The sequence below is a fragment of the Microchirus variegatus genome, assembly GCF_963457635.1.
Source record: "Microchirus variegatus genome assembly, chromosome: 13".
Lineage (NCBI taxonomy): Eukaryota > Metazoa > Chordata > Actinopteri > Pleuronectiformes > Soleidae > Microchirus > Microchirus variegatus.
The window spans coordinates 7514664-7534470 of record NC_139814.1 but is presented as its reverse complement, the minus strand read 5'-3'; the positions used below and the strand labels follow the sequence as shown (position 1 = coordinate 7534470).

Genomic DNA, 19807 nt, shown 5'->3' with positions numbered 1-19807 from the left:
CTTTGTTTCTTTCCGTTGGAATCAATGTCCAGGAAGGTTAATGCGATTTAACTGTACAACATGCCACATTTTAAGTTACAATGTGACATTCTTGCTGAACCCGAGATTCATATTGGTCTATAAAAATAAGGGACAAATTGTCAAACTTTTGTTTTGTTAAGCTGAATATTTTCCTTTTTAGATCAAAAACCTGCCTACACTTTATTGCCTTTGCAGCTGTCCCACATTCTACTATCCTGTTTTATATTGTCCAGTAATTAGTAGTGGGTGTCATCTGGTGGTGCTGTAGCTCCAGCCAGTGACTCATTGTATTCCAAAGTTTGTGTTGAAGAGTGGATCACTGATGGTGCACAATATGTAGACATCTGTTGTTTCGTGGTATGGGAAGATTTGTGGGTAGAAAACCTGCAAGTAACTAGTAGCATCTAGCCTGACGAGCCAGACCCACATTTAGATGTAGGGTCTGGGAACTCTCCATAGGCAGGGCTCAATCGGAGGGGTGGGATAAACGCTTGTCTTTCAAATTCCCTCAAAATAGGATAGCGCTACAACCAATCAGAGCAACGAAGGAGGTGACGAAGTCAGATCGACGGAAAAATGAGGTGTGGGAGTGCTCTGTGTTTATGTGCTGTTGTGAAGTTTGGTGAAGACACGCCGTAATCAAATGTTGTAATGGAGATCAACGACTGTTGCCGTTTTTGTGAAAGGAATTTGAGGATTTCGGGCGTCATTGCACATTCAACAAATATCTTTCAAAGACAGAAGAAAAAATAAACTGTTGCCGAGAGATTACAACATGTTGGAGTGGCGATAGGTGACACACCGGCAAAGTCGAAACTACTTTTTCAGCGGTGTCTCACCGTTTTGTCGAGACTAGAGTGTGACTTGCCGGTGTACTTGAAATGGGTGGAGGACGAAAAGTTCGTGGAAGCCTCCGCAGCAGAAGGTCGTGCAGATAAGAGACCGTGAGCTGTATTGTTGCATATATTGTAATATCATGTGACAGTGTACAATAGCCTGGTTTTCATTACAGGCATGTTTCAAACTAGTTTTGCCGGCAGCAATATCATTTGATAACATGGTTTACTTGTACTACCCCTGTTTTCATACACTCCAACCTAAGCTGTTATGGTCGTCATAACATTAAGCCCGCCTACCGCGATGTGATTGGGCCGTCCGTTTCTCGATTTCTCAGCTCCTAAGCTCAATGGAGCGTAGCTAGACCGCCCCGTCAGCCAAATTACATTTGCTGCCGCTAGGGGCGTCTAGATTTCTAGGCTAAGTAACATCTTCATCAAACTCAGAGTCAAAATCACCAGTGCTTCAAGTCATCACGTTAGATAGGCTATTTTAAACACAATATAACTTTAGTAATGAAGTTTAGTCCTGTGAGTTTGTGGAAAGATTATCATTTGAGAAAGAAGAAAGAATTTAAAATATCCAATATAAATGTCCTGCCATCTTACACTGGTGATCGGTTATAGTTAGTCTCCAGTACTTTAGTGAACATGAAATATCCTTGATATAGACTCATGAGTATGCCAATCATGTCTCACTATGTTTATTTAGCTTCAAATGTCAAATGCATATCAGATGACATTTTGGGACTAAAATGTTGAGTAGCACTTTGATGGTTTTAATATGGCCCATGTTCCAACTGCTAACACAGGGAATATGGTTACAACTTGTACCACAGCCAACCGCTGGTGATGTTTTGGCTTCACTTTTTGACTTTATACGTGGTGTGTGGTTTTGCCCTCAAAATTAAAATGGCCCTTAATAGGAAATTGATCCTCACCCCTGGAACAGTGCATACTGTTTGGTTTTGCCCTTAAATTAATTCACCTGACGTCTATGCTCAGTGTAGGTTTTGCCTTTAGATGTCACCCTTTCCATGTAATTACCACATAAAATTTAATTTTAGCTTTGTATTGACCTTTGAGTATGTGTTTTGTGGTTAATCTCTTTAGAGCCGAATGATGTTGTTAGGGATGCTGTGCTCGTGGGCTTTGATCCAGAGTTTCCTTGAGATCTTCTTGACCTTCTCATGTATCAGTTTTTCGATGGAAAAGTAACAAATAAGCCCTTGTAGATACTGCTGGCTGTTAAAAGACGTCTGCAGCCTTGAGGGTAGGTTGGAAAGCGTCAATGTCAAATCAAAGTCATTTGGAATCTTGATGAATATATGTCTGCATGTGTTTTTTTTCCCCTCTAAGGAATGCCCAGCCCACACGTGTGCTTGTTTCTATTTGTCTGTGCTGAGGGGTGGGGGTTCTTCATTTGTGACCTGAATAGCTCAGTGGGTGAGCACTTGTGTCCTCCAAATGTGTGCGTGTATGTCCTCTGTGTGGCTGTGTCTATGCGTGTGTTTTTAAGCTCTTGGCTTGGTGAATAAAATATTCATGGTGGCATGGTGGGATTGGCTGCCGAGCAAAGAGCGGGCTGTCGGGGAAGAGCAGAGCACCGTGTGTTGTGAAGCAGTATGTTGCTCCCGCTCTCTCTCTCTCTCTCTCCCCCTCTCTCTCCCTCTCTCTCTATAAAAAGATGAGCAAGAGGTAACAGACGAGTGCGACAGAATCTCTGTTAGTGCTTGGCTCACACACACCTTCTACAAAAGAGATCACCGTTCGAAAGAAGGAACTGGCAAAAATCCCTGTTGCCTTTGCCCTGTGGATGTTTTAGTCTAAATGGATGAACAGAGCGATGGGGAGGATGTGCTTAAGGTACGTCTGGTCCTCCTGTGTGTGCGCGTCTTGTGTTCCCAACTCCTGCGGTGTGCACAGAGTGGTTCTGTGTGTTGTGTTATTGGTGCGTTTGTGTCTATATTGGTTTGTCCTCATGTGTTCCTTTAGGTCAGAGTGGAACAGTGGTCTATGCTAATTAATGGGGCAGGTGGCCTGCACATTTGACAAAATGGGGGGGGGGGGGGGGAGCAGGAGATGTGTGAATGAGTGAATAGGATGCTATTGTTGCCTCTTGAAATGGAAACATTTCCTCTCCACTCTTGAATTGCCTCAAAGAGCAGGAATGAGAGGTAAGGGGACAGAGACAGTTATGGCTGCTTGAAGGAGCAGGACAAGGAGAGGAGAAGAGGAGAGAAAAGAGAAGGGATTGAAGGGTGCTGCCACTAAATCCAAACAAGGTGCATGGTGTTAATGGAGATTATTCTTATTGACTGAAGTGGAATTATAAAGAATGCTTGTTGCCTTTCAACTCAAAGCACACTGCAAATATTCAGAGGGAAATATTTGTGAGGTAAAGAGGACCTGGTTTCCATCTTTGTGTTTACGTTTGCAAAGTCTGTGCATGTTGGGGAATACCAATTAGATTTGGCTTTTCATTCTGTTCTTATGTCTCTCAAAGGTGAAATTTCTTTCTAATTTTTTCACCTTTTGGAGATCTAACTATCTCCTGTGAGGAAGCATTATACAATTAATGCCCTCTTAGTAGTGCTTTGTTCGAATATAGTCAGGCTGCAGGGATATAATTGAACAGCTATCATGCAAAAGTCAGCAAAATATTACTGCCTGATTAGATTATAAAATTAGCTTCTGGCATCAGTTAAATATCATGAGTCCCTTTTTGAAATTTGACAATATTACCCAATACTTGCAGTGCATACAGTTGTTCTGTTAGTAGTCATATCGTTTCTTATATATTTGTTTTTAGATGGCAATGGCATTTAATTAGTTCCACAATGAATTGGCAGTAAATACTGTGTGAATGTTTCATCTGTGTTGTGTGTGTGTACTTGTTCATGTGGCAGTGGTGAGAAGGACAAATATTCAGTCATTTCCAGGATAGGTCTCTTACAATGTAACACCTCTCTCATGTCAGTATCTATTAACTGGAACAGTTCCCAGCAAAGCTATGAAGAAACTGAGATTAGAGCGTACCAGGCCTGTTGGCTTGCTCAGTGGCTGATTGTCTTTCACTGTCTGTCTGTCTTTAGCACTTTACAAAAGTGATGCACTAACGTCCTGTCACCGCGTAATACAATTATTTCATTCATATTCATTAAAACTCTATCAAGACTTTGAATATAAGGCCATTATCTAAGAAGAAGTATCTAAAATAACCATATAATGAACACCTGCATACAACATAAATCAGCAACATGCTGTATCATGAATATTAGTTCATTTTTTTGGTAAATATTGAATCAGAATCAGAAGACTTTATTGTCATTGTTCAATAAATTAGAAAAAGCGTTGACATTCAGTGCCGGAGAGTCCTAAAGCAAGCAATAATTAAAAGGTAAGAGTTTAAAAATAAAAAAAATAAAAGAAGAAATGTAAAGAATATAAATGTATATACATATACTATACAAAATATGCTAAGAAAAAATGAAATGAATGGGTAAATGGATGAATAAGGCAGGAAATATTGCACCTTGCCAGGATATTGCACATCAGCTGAATGGCCATGTTTTTATATTGCACTTGTAGTGAATTATTCCACATAGTTTTATTTTATTTAGCAGCATTTAGTAAGACTATGGTTGACGGATAGAAGCTTTTTTTGGGTCAGTTTGTGCGTGATGCAAGTCAAATGCTATACAGCTTGCTCGGTGTTGATGATATGCTCTCTACTGAATTAGGTCAGATTAAGCATGGTGACACCTGTATACAAACATTGGACTTATTAGGGAATGGTGCAATTGTCATATATTGATGACAAAAACACATCTGTCTAAATTGTTGGTTTAAAATGATTGGCTTAAAAAGTAACTATAGTGCTAGTATCTTAAAACGTCTTCAGTCGGAGACAAAAACCTACATTTGTGAGCAGCCTTAAGCTAACAACAGTCACCTGGTGATAATGTTGATGTTGTCTTTAATCCACTTGTGACAAAGACTCTTTTAGGGCACAAATGTGTGAGATTCAGAGAATACAATATCAAAAATGTTCTCAGCTATATTTTTGCCTTTCATACTGTTAAAAATTATTATATATCGTTCTTTTGTAATTGTTTTATTTTCCAAACAAAAAACTTTAGTTAATTGTCAGTTTCATATATTTTCAAAAGAAAGGCTTAGATTAGAGACTGGACCCATGTTAAGTAAGTCTTGTGTTTACTCTTAAAAGTTCATGTGAACTGTAAATCCCCACCCACACATTATACCCAACACAAATGTGTTTTTTCCTTACGTCTAAGTTGTTGTAAAAACCAGAGAATATCCTCAAATACAGATACAATTATACAGCAATGATTTAGTTGTTTATTTTTTTTAATGTGTTCATCATTTGGTTATCATGATGTGATGTTCAGCCAGCTGGTGACGAATGTTGGCATCATTCATTGACCTGGCCCTAATCCAAACTGATGTTGCCTTTGAATATCATGTGCTTTTCTATTGATCCACATTTTTTCTCCTAAGAATTTTGAGCTTAATCGGGCCAAACATGGATTTGCAGTATCCGCCATCAGAGTTTATACAAGCTCTCAGTTCATCTAAACTCACACAGTGGGGGTGACGTGTCCCATTTTAGAAGAAGTGGTTAACCACTTTTATAATAATCATTTTGATAGTATTTTTTCTTCCTAATTTTGAAATATAGTATCCAGACTTGAACCAGATGCAGCCAGAGACGCATCTGCGTTCTGTCAGTAGCCCTGATTTATGTCACTATAAACTGTCTTGTCTTACTCTAGCTGGCAGTTCTTCAGCCCTTCATCTCCCCTCCACTGGCACTGCTCCTGGAGCCCAACCACAGCTGTGCTTTGTGGGCATAATGGCCAGACACCTCCCCCTGACTGGAGGACTTTGGGGTGACAGACTGCAGGTTTTTATTTTGGGAACTATTTGACAGGTTGAAACTGGTGCCCTTAAATTGTACCAAGCAATGTTGAGGGCACAACAGGCTTTGACATGTGCACAAACAGGCATGACAATAACAAAACATTGGTTACATAATAAATGTTTTCACATGAGCAAATGTTTTTTTTTAACAGCAAAATGTAGAGGTTTTGTTGGAACAGAATTTTAAGAAGCTAAAGAATAAGATGCTACTAAGTAGAGAGTGTTTCACACTAGCTTTGTGTACCCTGCTTGCAAACATTGGTTCACATGATTCTTGCTGAATGAGAAATTGGCGAGTGAGACTGATGGACGAATGTCTTGGACATGAAATAATTCACACTTTCAAGCTTTCAGATGCAAATGACCACCTCTCCAGTTTCACTCACCCTTGGCCAGATTCAGTCACCCTAGGTCTGGTGTGTGAGGACGAGCTCCAGCTATTGGAAAGATACATTTCTCATTGTTTTCCTCCCACCCGGCAGCTCAATTATTACCGCTCCTCATCAAGTCAGTGATGGTGAACAACGCTGGTCATTATCATGCAAATCCACAAGCAGCTGAGAAACACACACTCACAGCCTAACAAGTGCACACACACAAACACGGACACAGATGGCATTATTCATAGAAGTTGGGGCTCTAACCGGAAAATAATTATGCTAATATATGTGTGGAAATATATGTCACTGAAGACATAGTAGAAAGTCACTAATGGCATAGGGAAATGCAGGAGATGAGAAAAGAAAATGTGCTCTTCATCTAAATGAAATTGCAGTGTGGTCAGTGGTGGTGACTGGCATGTTGTGGCTAAGACTTGTATCATATATCCTTTAATCGTGAGACTAGCATCAGCTTTTGTTTCTAGTCTGTCCTGCTTGGCAGCAGTGTCTTCCTGTGATTGGTTGAAGGGATTGACATGATCCTCCTATTGGGGGAGGTTGTATTGCGTCAAATAATAACAGATTTCTGTTCATTGATATGCTGTCTTATAACTTGTATAAGACTAAAGATGACACATTTAAAGACTGATAGAAGCATGTTTATTTTGGGCTCAGTCGTATTAATAGTTTCCTGTAGCCAGGCATGCCCCAGCATGTGTCAAAAAAAAGGTCAAAAATATACTAGGGTAAAATCCTTATTAGTGGTCATTTATTTATCACAAACTCAATGTCACATATCTCTTATTCAGCCTGTGTTTCAGTCAGTCCTGCTGTCTGAGACCACATTGACTCATTGCATCCACATGGTACTATACAGCCTAAATGTGTGTCTAAAATGGGAAAATAAATTTTCCTACCTGGTCACAGCACAACATTGAAAATGGAGCCAAGCATGTCTGGTTTCTCATTAAATCCCCCCACCCCCCCAAAAAAACTAACAACTACTAATCCCTGCAGTACATCCCAGGTAACCTTGAATTTCTTCAAGCTAGGTTGTTAAACCTATTCCTATTGTTGACTGTGGACTGCTGGTGGTTGTGATTGTGGTTATTATGATAGGAAAAAGAGCCAATGGGTTGTGTTTCTCTGATTATTTCTGTGATTCCAGCTGGAGTAACACTAGTATCAATTTCCGTGTTCTGGAAGTAGACCCGAAGGGATCGCTCCCTAGACATTTACGTCTGTTTTGGCCAGACATGCGACAGTAATTGGATACAGTGTCTCTGTGGCTGCCTTAAATGTCCTGGCACTTAGGAGCAGGGAGTCAAGGTACCACTATTATTAAAGACCACTCACAACAAGCACAGTGATTGTTTCCTCATAGAGATGCACTCAAATTATCAACCCCAAAAGCCAATGAGTTTGGATTTTGATGATTTAATTTTATTGCCGTCTTTGTGAAGACAAGTTTGGTTATTCAACCTGACCTAGCAACATTTTGGGAGGTCACATGTCACAAACCCCCTCTAAGGGTTTAGAGTTTGCTTTAGATTTAGGCATGAGGGTGCAACATTTAACAATGTTGTGCATTATATTCTATAATACTGTATTTTCGTGAACCTTTGTTGTTGTGTCGTGACAGCTTTATGTCCATCTCTGGATTCCTCTAATTGGATCTGTTGTTCTCCTGTCTTTTTCATGACATTATGAGGCAAAAAAGGTCATAACCTCGTTTTTTTAATGAACATAGCCAGCCTCTTGAAGTTGCTGTGAAACTCAACCTTTGTTGCACAAACCAACAATGAAGATGGTTTCCACTGCGGGCTAATTAGTGGAAACTAGGAACATACAGTAGATAAGCTGTCATGATGCAATTGTGCGTAGCTCCATTGTACAAAGCACCTGGGGGTGTTTAAGACTGAATCGGTTGATACGCTTAATAATCTATGCAGTTATCGCATCTGCCAAATTAACCCTTTTGTGTTAGTTTTTGGATGTACAGTAGCAGTGAACTTAATTAAAATAAGATGAAGACTTGATGGGGGAGAATGATAAGTATTTAGTTAGCTGAATAAAGAGTCGGGTCACAACAAGCTGTCGTATGCAGTAATATAAACAAATAAATGGGTGAAAAATGAAAGTACAAATTCAGTTTGACTATGAAAGGTATTAACTTATAACTTCCCCTGCTTTTTCTATTTCTTACGGTCTCCCTTTCTGTCCCTCACTGTCATTTTCAGGGTCTGGATGAAGAGGCGATAGTTGACCATGGAAAGTCCAGCTTCACCACACACTCAAACTATGAAGGGGATGAGTTGGAAAGTAAGTATCCATTATTGCCGGTTCATATTTCATTTGTTGCTTGGATACCCATGTGCTCTTAATACCTAGATAATATTTTTCTCATCAAATCAAGATCAAGTAGTTGAAATCTGTTCCAGGCTGAAATGTCATTACCACAATAACTTGTTGAACTTTGCGTTTTATATTAAGACTGCTGCATTTCATTGAGTTTAACATTAAATCAGTAGTGCACAACCTTTAAAAATGAAACGCGTGATTCCAATCGTTGGAAAATGAGTCCACACAGTGATGATTAAGCCCATCAGCTGCACATGCCTCTCTGTCTTTCTCAGTATAGCAGTGTTTAGATCTTGTCACCCGGTTACATTCCAGTGACGGCGGCAACAACCACATTGTACTAATAAAACAACAGACTGCAGAATAAGCGCCAAAAAAACTTTCAAAGGTGAATACAGCTGTTCAAAAAACCCAGTCATTTAATAGTATTAACAAAATAAATGCTTTCTGCCCCGCCAGCACCTGTATACACACAAAGGCTCTCTCAATCAGGTCTGATAGTATTGCATGATATAGCCTGTTTTCAGAAGAAGGAAATCAGCAAACAATGTTGTTTCTGTTCACAAATATCAAACCGAGGCAGAGTAATATCAACAACAAAAATCACCAAAGGTTTCTCGTGGAAGCTCTAAGTTGATAATATTTTTGTCAACATGATCAATATAATTGCCTAATAAGATGGACTTTAATAAGGAATACTGACATTGTTGTTATTATATTGACTTCTCACTCTATATTTAAGTCATGTGATTAGGTTGTTAATGGGTGGATGCTTGTTGGACACAGCAGCATGTACCTCTGTTTTTGTACCTCTTTACCTTCCAACTCACTGCTCGTTCCTTGTTTTTGTGACACCCATGGAGCTGCCTTCTGTCCAGCCAAGCTATGTTTTTTCTTCCATCCTTTTTCATCTTGTCATTTTCCTCCCACCCCATTTCCTCTTCTCCAGCTCTGTTTTCCTTCATCTGTTCATCTCACGTGTGCAAGACTTCTACCTTCGTCCGAGTGCTGTATCTTGGTTTCATTCCTCCAGGTTTCCCTCTAAAATCAAAGGGGGAATCACCTATCTGTGAAAAATTAGCTCCCGGGGTTTATGTTGAGCAAAAATAGGGCGTTTTTTCGTCTCAGAACACAGTTCCTGTGTAACAGTGGCATTAATGAGGGGAAGCACATAAATGATTGGGTGGAAACAGAAGAGTGAAAAAGTTAAAAGCTGTTCTCTGATTTCCTGAAAGTAGATTATCAAGAGCACTCAAAAGGAATGGAAAAAGGTCATTGTCTTCTTCTTAAATGGGACTTTGTCTGTTAGCTGCAAATGAATGAACATTTTCCTGGCACGGAAATGAGCTTAATTTAATCTATTTCATTTGGACTTCCAATTGTATGTTTTTGTGTCAGTGTTGCAGTAACAGTTATATGATTATTCAATGTACTGTGTTATTGTCAGAATCTGTACAGTGAATTATTACTCTGAATTCTCTTTAACACCTAATTATTGGTATTTTAAATCATTGATGATGCAACTTAACAGTTTTATATACCCTCTTTTCTGCTATTTTTTAGGCCACAGAGCTGTGTACGTAGGTGTTCACGTTCCTCTTGGAAGAGAAGGCAGGCGGAGGCATCGCCACCGAGGACACAGACACCACAGAAAGAAGAGAGAGAGAGACTCTGAGGATGGAAAGGAAGATGGCAGGGAATCCCCTTCTTATGGTTGGACACTGTTTCTAATTATGAAAACAAGTCTACAGCTAATCGAATGCATCCAGATTATATACATCTATAATCTCATATTCTATCCCTCAGGACTCTACCATAAGGTTAACGACTGCTTTTGGGAGCTAACTGTGTGTATTCGCACAGCCACAGGACCATAAACAGAAACTCCTCAGATCCAGCAAATAGTTTTTAAGTAAATACAATCCTTGCTGCAAAGTCCAGACACCCTACAAAGTCACTGCCGAGTAGACTGTGTGTGTCTCTGTCGCTCAAACAGTTATGAATAAAACATTTGGCTTTGAAAGGCACTAAATGCCACTGGGACCAATGTCTCTGACAGTGATTGAAGACTGACTTTTTCAGGGATGTGTGTGCGCGCGTGTGTGAGAAAGTTGCTGCGTCACCTCAGCTGCAAGGAGTGACTAATACTTCATGAGAAAAAAAATACAATGCTGGTATTAATCACTTACTGAGTGCATGATGCATAATGATTTAAGAAAAATATTTTGAAATATCTTTTTTATTGACACAGTTCAGAGCTGCAACTAACGATTATATTCTTAATCAATTAATCTATGGATTATTTTCATGAGTAATCATTTGCTCCATAAAATGTCAGAAAACATTGATCTGTGTTTGCCAAACCTGAAAATGATGTTGTTCTCAAATGTCTTGTTTTGTCCACAAACCCAAATGATTCAGTTTTTAATGATTTCTTTGTTATATGAAGCAAAGGAACAAATAAATTATTTAAGAAGCTGATGCAATCAGAAATCTTGTTTTAATAATAAAAAAAAGCTTCAAACAATGAATCCATCATCAAATAGTTGACGATTCATTTAGTAATCGATTAATAATCCATTCATTGTTTCCGCTCTAACACAGTTTGACCTAATGCTAGTGCATTTTATTCATCAATACCATTTATAATGTACTAATAGTGTCATTGTATTGGATGATGGTAAGATAAAAATCCAAATTTTATTCATGACAAACAGTTGTTGTTCAATAAACTTCTCACACATGCCAGCATAACCTGTTCGTGACGGTATGGTATATTTTTCTGGGTAAAAAGCAGTGTCTGAAAACATAAATGCTTAACTGGATTTTTACTGATTATACTCTAAAACCAGAGTTATATTAATTCCACTATCAAAGCTGCAATCTAAATTAAAATCTATCATCTGTCATGTGATTCTTGTGATCTACTGTAGTGACATCTTATTAAAATTCTTAAAGGTCGCAAAGAAAAAATGTTTGCTAAAGAGGGAGGCTGTCTTTATGCTGAGGTATAATTGTGGAGTAATGTTAGGCTACAGCAACATTAGTATGAAAAATAACACCCCAACTATTTCTTCTAGTCATTTCCGTTCCGCTCCCATCTTTGGCATTTAGTCTCATCTGCCATTTGTGTTTCAGCTGCAGATGTCCTAATAGCTCCTCTCTAATTCAGTCAGACATGAAAAGAAAACCCTTGCAGAGCTTCTGAGCTGCCATTACTCTCTTTTGCACTCCTCTACAAAAGGATTCTCAGCATCAGTCCTGCCACTGTATTTGTTATGTGCTCGAATAAAAAGCTGAGCTTTTTATCTGAATCCAACCTGAAAAAAAATAAAATAAATTGTACTGGCCAGTTCCACCCCCACACTTTCTCAAATGAATCACACAGACCTTTGTTTACCATCTGAATTTATGCCTTTCCAAGACTTGTCGCTTTGGCCACTGTAGATGAATTCACTTCAATAGAAAATTAGTAATGCACATAGTTCATTAATATATGCATCTATGATTACATTATTCATTTTAACATGCTCTGTGGAGATTTTGTGATCATTAAATTTGCACAATTATACCCGTATTTACTAGCTTGCCTTGTAGTTTTCTTTACCGATACTTTATTGGTGCTTTGCTGCATTTCCTGACTCTACAATCACGTGTAAATCTATGGAATTGTGTTAAACAATGGCAGGACTGTGTATAAAGGCCGCCTGTGTGTGAGTGTGTGCGTGTACAAGCATACAAAACATGGATATTAAATGTCAAAAACTCCACTAAGTGACATTAATAGCACATAATGCTTTGTGTCCAGACACGCCGTCCCAGAGGGTGCAGTTCATCTTGGGAACAGAGGATGATGACCTTGAGCACGTCCCCCATGACCTCTTCACTGAGCTGGATGAGCTGTCGTTCAGAGATGGCAGTGCCACTGAATGGAAGGAGACTGCCAGGTTAGTAAAGCAACTTAAAAAAAAATGTTTTTCCTGCTTTAATGTACTCACCAGAATATTCAGAAATGCCTTCCTAATTCTCACAAGTCATTATCAATTGGAGATCAACTTAAGGCCAAACAGGAACAACAGGAGTTTCATTTTGTAGTTGTAGCTGACTTGGCTTGCATTTCTGAACTCGTTCCCTTCCGATAAAACTCTGTAGTAAAATGACAGATTTAGAGCATGACTCACTAAGTTTGCAATGTTGCAGTGTGAGCTCTGAAGAGTGAGATTCAAACTTGTGACAGGAAAAAATGATTGCTGGGGAATATTAGCTGGAACAGCATGTCCTTGAGTTATTTTTTTTTTAATTTCATATAATTTGTCAATAAAAAAAACCAAACATTTTATTCTGTGTCTTTTCTGCAGATGGCTGAAGTTTGAGGAGGATGTGGAAGATGGTGGGGAGAGGTGGAGTAAGCCTTACGTGGCTACTTTGTCACTACACAGTTTATTTGAATTGCGTAGCTGTATACTCAATGGCACTGTCATGCTGGATATGAGGGCTAACACTATTGAGGATATTGCAGGTACAGTTTACGAACTAAAATCACATCTTAACGTATATTTCTAATGGAATAATATATACTGTAGATGAATAGAAAATTACTTTTCAGTGTTTCACACCCATGCGTGGTCCTATGTTTGTGTGACTCAGACATGGTGATAGACAGCATGGTGGCTTCGGGACAGCTAAATGAGGATCTGCGTGAGAAGGTGCGGGAAGCTATGCTGAAGAAACACCACCACCAGAATGAGAGAAAGCTCAGCAATCGCATCCCTCTGGTGCGCTCCTTTGCTGACATAGGCAAGAAACACTCTGACCCACTCTTGCTTGAAAGAAACGGTGAGATTCTCTGATGCACTCGCATTTCTTTTTCCTCCACTTCTTTCACCACTGGGGAACTTTTCCTAAAATTTCACTGTTCAAATCCCTCCAAGCCGGCATAGAGGGTGGATGGTAAAAGTGAGTAAAGTCTAGCAAGTGATCTGCATCAAAGCAGTTGGCTCCAACAGTGAAAGAGAAATCTGGGTGCTCATGATTGTGCTAACCTGTATGCCTGGCCTGTCTTTGGGGTTTGAATTAATGTTTTCATTTTTAGGTGAAACGTGTGAACATTTGCTTTACATGCAACTGGATCCAGCATTGTGTGTGTTTTGATTGGGCATGGCCACAGTGGTGTTAATGTCAAGTGTGCATTTTAAGATCTTGGGTGCCAGCCTGAAGTTTGAAGAATGAAAGAACAACACATTTTCCTCTTCTGTGTCTGTGGTGCTTGTTGGTTTGCACTGTCATGTCATCAAACCTGAAATGCAACCATGAAAGGTCAGATTTATTAGTTGCTGATGGTATTAGTTGAAGTGTGAAAGTTGTGTGTCCAGTGCTGATTGAGTATGGTTCTGTGATTTATCTCTAGTAGAGCACAGCACAGCACATGTTTGCTTGTAGTGCACTGACATCATGCTAACTCATTTTCTCCTGCATGCAAGACTATCTGAAGTTTGACCTGTTAGCTCAGTTCAGTCACACTGTGATTGGTTTGTTTTTCGAATTGATTAAGAAGAGTTGTTTGACCCTTGCGTAACCTCCCACATGCCTCACGAAATCATTAGTGCCCCCAACCATGCTTTTTACTCAAGTTTCTGCAAGCACCAAGCTCCCTAACAGCACCTCTGCCACCTTCCTGCTGCCACACCTTCTGGCTGTGTCTCCTCCAGATACCATCGTTGATGTGGCTCCTTCTTCATATGTTTTTTTCTCTCTGCTCCATCCCTTATCCTTTTCCTCCTTTCCCCCTGTTATCTCTCCCCCCTCCTGTTCTCCTCCTTTTTTGCCATTGTCTCCTCTGTTAGGAGAGGGCCTATCCTCTTCACGTCTCTCTCTCCACAAGCAAGGGGCATCTTCCTCTCTCTCCAACCTGTCCCAAAGGCGAGAGTCCAGAGTCTCCGTCCTGCTCAACCAACTCCTACCCTCTTCTTCCTCCAACTCTGGGCTCAACCCAAGCCACTCGCCCCTCACCACCCCACAAAATACCCCCACTTTCTTCCGACGTTCCTCCCAAAGCGCACCAAGCTCCGGCCACCAAGGTATCCCGGAGGTGGTGGTATCGCCTCCCGAGGAGGATGACCCACAAAACTCCACAGAAGATGAGGCAGCATCGCCACAGCTCGGCCGGCCACCATCCCCGGCATCCCAGGGCCTTGAGCTGCTGCCCTTAGAAGGCAAATATCTGTGTAGCCTGCCAGTGTGAGTCACGGCTTGAACAGAGAAAACTAGCACTGGCATGAAAGCTCTGCTTCACGTTAAACTTCCAAAGCACCAATCATGTGGCCATCTCATTAATAACCCACAACAGGGTTCCTTCCAACTGCATTTATCCACAGTTTTTGACACCACTCTTCTCTGCCTCATGATTCTTGCTTCTGTTTCTTTCTCTGTTTCTGTTTTCTACTAATGCTCTTGCTGCCCTAAACTCTTTATTGCCAAGTTGTCATTCAAACATCTCAATATCCCTATTATTCTCAAGACATTCCAAAGCATCAATGTCTTGCTGGTCCCTGAGTCAATTTACACCTTTTTTTCATTGCATGGCTCCCTTCAAAATGTTTTGGTCTGTCTTGCCTTTTTTCCCCTCATATTTCATCATGTTTTTCTGGGATGTTTTTTTCCCATATTTAGCTTCTCTGACATGTAAGACCTGTTATTTAATAATTTAGTCAGTGTTATATCTATAAAACAAATATATAATAGAGTTGCTCAGCATACATATACATCAATACAATTAGTTATTTACATTTTGGAAATAAGGTATATTGGTTGGGTTGTACAGAGTAATATACTCATCAGGAAAATGCTATTTGCATTACAGAGTCAGTGTACTTGCATCATTAAAATACTGCAGAAAATCCTTTTTTTCTGGATGCCCAGCACTGCTCTTGTTTTACTTGCTGACATTCTTTTCTTGTGTCGTTAATTTGAACTACTGGCTGCTGTTTATTTTTAGTCAGTCTGCTGTTCACTCACAGCACTCCCATTATGTTCAGGGCAGGCTGAGTGCATGAGGGCCCTTTTGAGGGATCGCAAACTCGCCTAATATTTAAAAATTAAATAAAGTAAATTATTGATAACGGATTGTTTTTTAAGTGCTGACACTAATCTGTCCCATACATGCTCAGATAATCCTATCTGTTTAAATGATCATGCCTTTGGTTAAATGTATGAAGTAGATGTAACATGTTTTATCCGCAGGCAACTTGTACATTATTTGGCACCCGTGCCTTTTTTCTTTATCTATTCTATTGAATAAACTCCTTTACTTAATTGCGAGAATCGAGAAGGAACTGTGTGTCGGCAGCACGACTAAATATAATACCGAGACCATAGTGGGTGTGTTAGTACTTTATGTACCATCACACTGGCAACTAAAGTGACTTTGTTCTAAGCAAACCAAGCCTGGTTAGTTTATTATTAGACTGTGTTTGCCTGTTTGTTTCACTCTGGGAATGGCTCCATTTCAAAGTATAGGTCATTAGAAACCGTGATCGCTTGGCAGGAGTTGAATCTGAAAGGTTGGGGTGGTCTTATTACAGCTGACAAGCTTCTCTAATTGTAACCCTTCTAGGAAAATATGCAGTATTTCTCAAGAGACGAACATCTTGGCATCAGTGTGCGGGTTTTTCGGAGGGAGGTTTCAAGCCTTTGTCATTACGCGTTTAATAATATGCAGTGGTTGGTTGTAAAAAGATCTCCTGTATAATATTGAGCTAAAATAGCTAACCGTTTATTAAACAGAGATGATATTGGACGGTATAAGGTCCTCTGTTGGAGGAATTTGTCTGGCTGCTCGTCATAGTTGTTTTACATGTTTCGAACAGTAATGCAGTGACATATTGTAGATGTTTTTCCAGTATTGTTTTTCCCATGTTTGGTATACTAATTTGTAGTTAAGAAATTGTGGAGCACCAAGTTCAATACATAACCATGCAGCTGCAATACCGGAATACACAGCATAAATGAATGCTCATTCCTTTTATTATAATTGTACCAGTGCTGCAGGCTCCCCATAAGAGTAATAAAAACTGCATTTACATTTACAGTCGTTTGGTTTATGGTTGAGCACTGTAACGCTGCTGTTCAACGGGTCAGGAGGATGGTGCATTCCAGGGCTTAGCCTTCTTGAATGAAGTTTGTTTGTGGACATAACCTGAATAATCCTTCCCTTATTCCAAGAGGCTTTGTCGGGTATGTGGGCAATCGTGTTCCTGTTCAGCAATCACAACTACCCAGAATCCACAGGGGCTACTCCAGGTTACAGTTCAAGGGTATGGCTGATTGGCCAAATCACATGCTGGCAGACATTGTACATTATAATTTAAATTTGGGAGTATTTGTGGACGGGATTGTGGCATAGTTTGTCTGCTTAACGATGAAATGGTTAGTTATGTTGTAATTAAACTGCTGAATCTACTGAGAACCTAGTAAAAGAAGCGTGCCTTTGGAATTTCAGAGAATAGTTTTCCTATGCTATTCTTTGATCCAGTACATTACTCCCTCATTTCACCTCCTGCTCTCATGTCACCTCAAGTGCTAGCGTTTCCTGTGTCTGGTATGGCTCAAATCACATAAGCAGCGTTGACGTATGTCGGCAAATGTCATAAATTCAACACTTTTGCTGAAGTCTGAGTGCGGTGAATTGTCGGACATGTCAAACATAAGCTCTCACTTTTAGCTCAAATCCGACATGAATTTAAACTAAGCAGGGCGACTTAAGCACCTGAGTATTGAGCTCAACAGTCTGAGGTCAGTAAGCAAACACATTGCAAATTACAGTCTATCATGTTCTCTGGGGAGCCATCACAGTTTTGGATCCATTTACAGAATCACCACATGTAGCCTTTAAAAGTTGTGTTGTAAGACATTCTCTAAATTGCAGGCAGACAAAAAATGTAAACTGTTTATTTTGTCAAACCTGTTTTATATAATGTATAAGATTAGTTTGATAATTTCTGTTTTGTGTCTGTTAGTTACTGTATACAGTGGGTCTCAATGTCTGTCTGCAATCTCTCTTTTAGTTAGTAGTGGCTGGTCCAAACTGAGGATGCAGTTTACCAGTACCTGACTAAAACTAAGTCTTCGGTTAAACAGTCAAGGCAATTACGTTCAATTATGTATGAGTTTATTTGTATTGTATGATCATTACATTGAGATATAAGTACTTCAATATGTATAGTTTTATTGCTCTGTCCCGCTTTTAAACTGTAGCACCTGAAAGACACATCACATTTAATAATGCATTTTATGATGAACTACACAGGTTTTCTGTACACTTCTCACCTCCCACATCCTTTAGACACTGTCAAACACTGCTGTATTTCTCTATCCCCATGTTCCTCCCAGGATCACTGGTCTCTCCGCACTCTGTCCCAACCAACCTGGACGGCAATAAGGCGATGGAGAGGAGGCCATCCAAAGTAGGGGTCAGTAGAGAAGGCAGCAGTGTCGACTTCAGCAAGGTAACCTCATTGCAGTACTGAGCACAGAAACAGTCCACCATGGTGGACGGGCACATGACCAAGTCCATCTGTGTTTTTCTTCAGTTTTTGGACTTTCACACTGGCCTGTGTTGAAAAGCAACTTTTACCACCGCATAGCCAACATCAGCCATTTTCTTTTGGGCTCAGCCATGGATTTAAAAAATAAGAATCCTCAAATGTCACAGCTTCATGTAGTTATGTAACCATATATAGCTTTGTAAATACCTCACTCTCATGGCTGCCATCCAACCATTTTGTTATCCTAATCTGTTAAATAAAATGGCAGGCTGCCATAAGTCGTTGTCATTACAAAACCATCTGTTACGACTGAGACGAAATAAAGTGCAGTGTTTGTATGAGTCAGAGAATACAGGAGAAGGTTGGAGGCTAATTGTTTTATTATCAGGGAAAATGAAATGAAATGGCTCATCTACTCAGATCTGTAATCAGCATTTTACATATGTTTTAGAAATATTTGCAGGGAAAATCGCTACAATGGACAATCTTTGCTCAGTGCTTTGCAGTTCTTCATGAACCTACTAACCTCCCATATCTCATTTGTTGTCATGGTTTCCCAAAAACCTGCTATCATTGCTTACATTCCCACGTCTCCATCTCTATTTGCATGCGTGTGCTTCTCTTGCACTTCCCATGGACTGGTCTAAATTTCTCCTCTAACTGCCACTTGTTTGTGTGTGTTTGTGCTTTGATTCATGATTAGTGTTTGTCACCATGTTCCTCAATTTCATCACTTCTTTCTTTCGGTTTCAGGTGGACATGAATTTCATGAAAAAAATCCCTCCTGGTGCTGAAGCTTCCAACGTACTGGTGGGAGAAGTGGACTTCCTGGAGAAGCCCATAATTGCCTTTGTACGACTATCCCCTGCAGTCCTTATCACGGGACTCACAGAGGTGCCTGTTCCTACGAGGTACATTAAGTTGGAATTGAATGATACTATAAAGCTGTCATTACACTCTGGCAGCAATTTAAAGCAGACACGCATGGTTCTTTTGATCCATTTATTAGTCGTTGAAGTACCATGCAATGTGCCTCCAAAGACAGGCTAGCATTTCAGTGTTAACTATAAAAGCTTTGTTTTAGGTCAACACAGTACATAATGAGCATGTGTCTTGTTCAAAGGTTTCTTTTCCTGCTATTGGGTCCTCGTGGCAAGGGTCCACAGTATCACGAAATTGGCAGGTCAATGGCCACACTAATGACGGATGAGGTGAGGGCATCAAATTAGTCATGTTTTATTCAAGAAAATCTCTGGATTATATTAGGCTTTGAATAAATAATACAAATTTTATAGATTTTCCATGATGTGGCATACAAAGCCAAAGACCGAACGGATCTCCTCTCTGGGATAGACGAGTTCCTTGACCAAGTGACTGTCCTGCCCCCTGGAGAATGGGATCCAACAATTCGTATTGAGCCGCCAAAAAATGTCCCATCTCAGGTGGTAATTTTTGTTTCTTCAAAGATTGTGTACATTAAACATCTGTGGTTTTTAGTTTAATTTTAAGGGTCCTATGCTTAATATTTAACATTTAATGTGTTTTGAAGCACAAGGTTGCTACACAAACGAAGACTGACATTGTTTCTGGTCTGTGAAGGCAACTGTTGTTCCCTGATGTGCTTCGGGAAAAAAAGGGTGAAAGGAGGATATTGGATGTCACTGATTCTTACACACGGGACCTTGAATCTTAATTTTTCACTTAATTTGCCATATAAAAG

General features: G+C 39.8%; 1 protein-coding gene across 1 annotated transcript in view; it reads left to right on the top strand.

Moving 5' to 3' along the window:
- The window catches only part of LOC310935750 (sodium bicarbonate cotransporter 3-like), a 42694-nt gene that overhangs the window by 6482 nt on the left and 16405 nt on the right, over positions 1–19807 (top strand). The window contains 10 exon segments of the mRNA XM_083899690.1: positions 8425–8506; positions 10109–10258; positions 12354–12492; positions 12904–13064; positions 13193–13381; positions 14389–14768; positions 17935–18012; positions 18841–18998; positions 19211–19298; positions 19383–19529. Of these exon segments, the coding sequence (XP_083755816.1) occupies positions 8425–8506; positions 10109–10258; positions 12354–12492; positions 12904–13064; positions 13193–13381; positions 14389–14768; positions 17935–18012; positions 18841–18998; positions 19211–19298; positions 19383–19529 (1572 nt within the window).